At 41.2% G+C, this 5,986-nt stretch overlaps 2 protein-coding genes across 2 annotated transcripts in view; one reads left to right on the top strand and one right to left on the bottom strand.

Moving 5' to 3' along the window:
* Positions 1-6: 6 nt before the first annotated feature.
* LOC123962181 (heat shock 70 kDa protein 1-like) lies at positions 7-806 on the top strand. Its single transcript, XM_046038152.1, has one exon. It carries the CDS (start codon positions 72-74, stop codon positions 639-641), a length of 570 nt encoding a protein of 189 aa, XP_045894108.1. The 5' UTR covers positions 7-71; the 3' UTR covers positions 642-806.
* A 2,882-nt stretch (positions 807-3,688) lies between these two features.
* Positions 3,689-5,986, bottom strand: part of tlcd3ba (TLC domain containing 3Ba) — a 14,870-nt gene continuing 12,572 nt past the window's right edge. Inside the window, exon 6 of the mRNA XM_046037936.1 lies at positions 3,689-4,354. Coding sequence (XP_045893892.1) covers positions 4,120-4,354 — 235 coding nt within the window. The 3' untranslated portion in view covers positions 3,689-4,119. The remainder of the gene's footprint in view (positions 4,355-5,986) is intronic.

The following is a 5,986-nucleotide window of genomic DNA, read 5'->3' as shown; positions in this document are numbered from 1 at the left end:
CCCAGATCTTCAGCACCTACTCCGACAACCAGCCCGGGGTCCTGATCCAGGTCTACGAAGGGGAAAGAGCCATGACCAAGGACAACAACCTGCTGGGCAGGTTTGAGCTGACGGGAATCCCGCCCGCTCCGCGAGGGGTCCCGCAGATCGAGGTCACCTTCGACGTGGACGCCAACGGCATTTTGAACGTGTCTGCGGTGGACAAAAGCACCGGCAAAGAGAACAAGATCACCATCACCAACGATAAGGGCCGGCTGAGCAAGGAAGAGATCGAGAGGATGGTGCAGGACGCCGACAAATACAAAGCTGAGGACGACCTTCAGAGGGAGAAAGTCTCCGCCAAGAACTCCCTGGAGTCCTACGCCTTCAACACGAAGAGCGCCGTGCAGGACGAGAAGGTGAAGGGCCAAATTAGCGAGGAGGACCGGAAGAAGCTGATTGAGAAGTGTGACGAGACCATCAGCTGGCTGGAGAACAACCAGCTGGCTGATAAAGAGGAGTACCAGCACCAGCAGAAGGAGCTGGAGAAAGTGTGTAACCCCATCATCAGCAAGTTGTATCAGGGAGGAATGCCCGCCGGAAGCTGTGGAGAGCAGGCACGAGCCGGCTCCCAGGGGCCCACCATTGAGGAGGTGGACTAAAGTGGCCCTTCACATGGACTCTATGATCACCGGGACTGTTTGAAATACCACTGTAACCTCCTTTTTTAAGATGTGGTGATGAATAAGTTCTTCAATGTAAATATAGTTTACTGCAGATGTTTAACATACAGCTGAAACTATATGTCTCACGGTAAAATGTCCTTTTTCCTTATTGTATATTATGTTAAATCCTAAAATGTTAATATATTTTTTATCTTTTTGATTTATCTTTCTGGTTTTCATGTTTTCGAAATGAAATGTATTAAAGGTTTTTAACTCAAATTTATATAAAGTGTACATCGACGTGAGTAATAAACACGACAGAGAAACAAAAAAGTAATATATTGTATTAAAGATCAAAACCTTTCAAATGTATATAGAGTATTTGGGGATTGTGGGGACATACAGGGGTCACAGTCAATGAATGAATATATATTTAGACAAAAATAATGCATAAAAAAATTGGACCGGATAAATATATATTATTTTTTATTTTAACTTCCCTACATACATTTTTGAATAATCAGTACAAATATCTGTGTTATTATTTCCACCGATGACTGGAGCTGTAGAACACAATGAACAGAGTACTGTTGTTTTTACTAATAATCACATTAATAATGATTTGTACGTATGTAGTCAACCGTCACCTCCTCCAGTGTCAAGACAGAAACAATAAAAAGCCAGATATAATATCATGTTTAGCTCTTTTGGTGAAACCTTTCAAAATAAGTGCAGCAATAGAAGTGAAAAGAACTTCGACAACGGTAGGATTTATTGCAGTATTTTGGATGCATTACATTATTCTACATTATTTATTAATACAAATGCTATTAAGGTGGTAGGCATTTATTGCCCTGGCCACATTTGCAGTCCTCACGCCTCCTTGCAGGATGGCTAAGGCACGTTCATGCAGATGAGCATGGTGTTTTTAGAATGAGTCGAGAGGTCTCTTTAGTGTGTTTTATATATATATCTATATATATAGATATATATATAAAACACATACATAAGAACAGTTCCTTCTAAAAGTACTGAGGTGGAAAACTCCAAACAGACAGAATCAAATGATGCAGGGTGTTTTAAATCCTGTCCTCTTCCCAGTTTTATATATATATATATATATATAAACACACATGTATGTCACCTGCATGCAAAACCGGACTTACATGCACAGACTGATAAGAGAAGGCTGGTTATAGAGAGAGACCTGCTCTCTGTGTCCACATGTCAAAATGTAAATTGATTTCTTAGAGCTGATTTCTCTCAGTTCTTCATCTGGTCAAACTTGTTCACGATGGTGATGTTCTTCATTTCAGTCAGAGTTTCTCAGACTTTTCTCCTTCATTCCATTTGAAACTCTGCTTCAGAGCTCCTCTCACCCTCTCCTGCTCTGTCCTCTTTGTTCAGACTCATACTGAAGTCAATGTCTTTACTTTCTTAGGATCTGATTGAACCACCCTGGCTCTGCCCCTTTCTACCTTCCCTTTTTCCTACTTTCAAATAGCAGAAGAAACACAACCTCCTTGAAGGAGGTAATAAAAACTTTTGAGCTGCTGCTCGGAGGATTGACACCGAACACCAGCATAGAGACAAATGTCAGTCTGAACATGTAACAATACTTGACATGATGCGGTCATACATAAGAGCAGTTCCTTTAAAAAGTACTTTGATGGTGGAAAAAACTCCAAACAGACAGAATCAAATGATGCAGGGTGTTTTAAATCCTGTCCTCTTCCCAGTTTCAATACCTCAGAGACAAGAAGAAGAACAAAACAACAGCTGTATTTGAAGTCGTTTTAATTACACTTTAATCAGTCAAATACAAACAACAAATTAATGATCTGAACAGAATGTGAGACGTTTTGAGATCTGTTAAATAACTATAGTCAATTAGCTGAACCACTTAAAAGTTTTGACACCCCTGCTTTTAAAAACGTGTTAATATTCACAGCGTCTTTGTAATCAGGTTGGTGAAATTCTATCGTCCTGAAATGAATCGCAGACACACATTTTCCTGTTTTGAACAAGAAAAAAGTCCTGTCCTTCCTGTGTCTGCTGATAAAATCACTCAATATTGATTTTACACTGCTCAAAAACAGTTTGCTGTGTGTCTTCACAGGTTTGCATAATAACACGACTTTTACATTTAAAATTGCGCGGAAGTCCAATTTAGCTCACTGGTGTCGTGGGCTATTTTCGAATTACAGCCTGCCGTTACGGCTACACGGGGGAGCATATTGGGCAGCGGTGGCCCAGCGGTTAGAGAACCAGGAGGTCGCCGGTTCAATCCCCGGACTGGCAGGATAAAATCCGGGTGTGGAAAGTAAAACAAACAGCGCTTGCCGTCCCTCATTTACCACCACTGAGGTACCCTTGAGCAAAGGCCCATAACCCCAACTGCTCAGCGGCCTGTACTGGACAGGTTCCAGGTGTGAATATGTAAATGTGATCAGGGCCTCCTGCAAATGCTCTCAGGCTCCATCCACACTACTGCGTTTTGGTTTTAAAACAGAGATCTTTTGCTACGTTTGCACATCCCGTCCAGATGAAAACGGCAAAAACGAAGACCTATAATGGAGAAGTTTGAAAACGCTGCCGACCCCCGTTTTTCCTTTTAAAACTCCGGAGGGCGTTTTAGTGAAGACGGGCACAAACGGAGGACTTAAGAAACGATGACACGGATGCTCGGCTCTCTGATTGGCTCTCATAAGTCATGCAAAGCAGAAACACGATGCTGCTGATAGAGTTTTTGATAAAACAGTCTGAACAGTGCAAACAACACTTATTTTACACATGTCGCCGTTTACTTTGCGACGACTCCCAGTCTGTTTTCCTTTTTAACTCCGGTGTTACAGCCAGTAACAGTCCCAGCTCGTTATTGGTCCATGCAAAAATAAAATCTGGTGCGGTTCTTCGTCTGTAGTACTTTATTCTTTCTCCAAATCTTCTGTAACTACTGAATAGACCATCTGCTTCATGTTTACGCCGGCACGCGCATGCCCAGTGTGCCTGAACGCCCCACTAGATGTGCGTTTTCAGTCGTTTTAATGTAGACGGGGATCAACTCTGATACGAGATCGTATTCGTTTTAATTCCTTGTTTGTAGACTAAACCGGAGAAGAGTGGACGGGGCCTCAGTGAAGCATGCAAAACTGGACTTGAATGCAATTTGAAAGTCTAATGTCATGTTATTGGTACACAGACTGATGATCGGGCTGCTTATAGAGAAAGACCTGTGCTCTCTGTGTAAAATGTAAATTAATTTCTTGGAGCTGATGTCTCTCAGTTCTTCATCTGGTCAAACTTGTTCACGATGGACTTGTGATGTTCTTCATTTCAGTCATCAGTCAGAGTTTCTCAGACTTTTCTCCTTCCTTCCATTTGAAACTCTCCTTCAGAGCTCCTCTCACCCTCTCCCGCTCTGTCCTCTTTGTTCGGACTCATACTGAAGTCTTCTTCTTCTTCCTCTCCCGCCTCAGCGTCTGTCCCCCTGATGAGACGTGCAGCCGTTACTCGCGGTCGAGCGGCCGGCGTGGTCGGCTTTAGAAGTCGGCGGCGGTGATTTTGAGCGTCCTGTGACGAGCAGGCGGAGAGCTCCTCTGCAGATCAGCGTGAACCAATAGAGCTGGAGGGGCCACAGCAGAGCGGCCCCCAGGTTACACTGCCACGGGGCCACCAGCGGCACCGTGTACACCGGGATGGATGCATACCTGAAACACCAAACAGAGGGTGCTGCCGTCACTTGCTTAATGACACTTTAATTATAGGCTTTAATTACATAATTAAATAAGGTTTGGTTCAGACTGAAATATCTCAACAACTACTTGATGGATTGAGATACAGTTGTGTACAGACGTGCACGTTCCCCAGATGATAAACCTCGCTGTGACTTGTCATTGTGAGCATTTAAGCATTTAGCTCAAAGGGCAGCCTCACAGTGCTGCAGACTCTTGGTCTTATTAATTAATTGCTCCCTCAGATTAAAAATTGTTCCTTCAGATGGCTAATTTGCAGTTGAGTAAGAAGTACTCAGATCCTTAAAATCCGTAAATTAAGTGGGTAGAACTAGAACGAGTATCTGAAATAAAATACCTAGGGGTAGTTATTGAGAGCAAATTAAGCTGGAAACATCACATAAAGTATATTAAAACCAAAATATCCAAGTCATTAGCAATATTAAATAAAGCCAAAGAGCTACTGAATCAGGTTTCTCTGCTCCTTCACACTCCCGTACATGACTTGTTGTGTGGAAGTATGGGGGAACACTGACAAAACTAATGCATGCTCAATCTTCCTCCTGCAAAAAAGAGCTGTTCGAATCATAAATAAAACTACATACGGAGAACCAACAAACCCATTGTTCATTAAACTCTAAATATTAAAATTTAAAGATTTGATTGAGTACAAAACTGCTTTTTAGAGCACATAATAACCAATTGCCTAGAAATGTCCAAGAGCTTTTCGTACAATTTCAGAGGAATATCAATGTTTAGTAAACCGTTAATTTGAACAAACAGGGAGTTCCACTGTAAAACAATCCCAGCTGTTATCCTGTGGAACTACAGTAATAACGATTTAAAGTTATGTAAAAACTTTTTATTTAAAAAAAGAATCCTTGACGGATACGAGCCGGAACGGTTGTTGATTTCTATTTAGGTTGAATATCTATTTTATTTGTTTGTTTGCAAAAATAATGGACTCTTAAGTGATACAATTTAAGTAGCTAAAATATATCATTCAAGTGGGGGTAGGACAAGAAAAGGTTTTCCTGCCCCCACTTGAATGATGACTGTTTTTATATTGCTTTTTTGTCGTCGTCTTTTAACATTTAACATTATATATATATATACACTACCGTTCAAAAGTTTGGGGTCACATTGAAATGTCCTTATTTTTGAAGGAAAAGCACTGTACTTTTCAATGAAGATAACTTTAAACTAGTCTTAACTTTGAAGAAATACACTCTATACATTGCTAATGTGGTAAATGACTATTCTAGCTGCAAATGTCTGGTTTTTGGTGCAATATCTGGTGTATAGAGGCCCATTTCCAGCAACTATCACTCCAGTGTTCTAATGGTACAATGTGTTTGCTCATTGGCTCAGAAGGCTAATTGATGATTAGAAAACCCTTGTGCAATCATGTTCACATATCTGAAAACAGTTTAGGTCGTTACAGAAGCTACAAAACTGACCTTCCTTTGAGCAGATTGAGTTTCTGGAGCATCACATTTGTGGGGTCAATTAAACGCTCAAAATGGCCAGAAAAACAGAACTTTCATCTGAAACTCGACAGTCTATTCTTGTTCTTAGAAATGAAGGCTATTCCATGCGAGACATTGC

Source organism: Micropterus dolomieu, linkage group LG02 (assembly GCF_021292245.1).
Source record: "Micropterus dolomieu isolate WLL.071019.BEF.003 ecotype Adirondacks linkage group LG02, ASM2129224v1, whole genome shotgun sequence".
NCBI lineage: Eukaryota > Metazoa > Chordata > Actinopteri > Centrarchiformes > Centrarchidae > Micropterus > Micropterus dolomieu.
Note: the sequence above shows the minus strand (reverse complement) of the source record. Positions and strands in the feature narration are given on the sequence as shown.

What these genes read in the sequence shown, in the direction of transcription:
- LOC123962181 (XM_046038152.1), top strand. Translation starts at nt 72, where the DNA reads ATGACCAAGGACAACAACCTGCTGGGCAGGTTTGAGCTGACGGGAATC.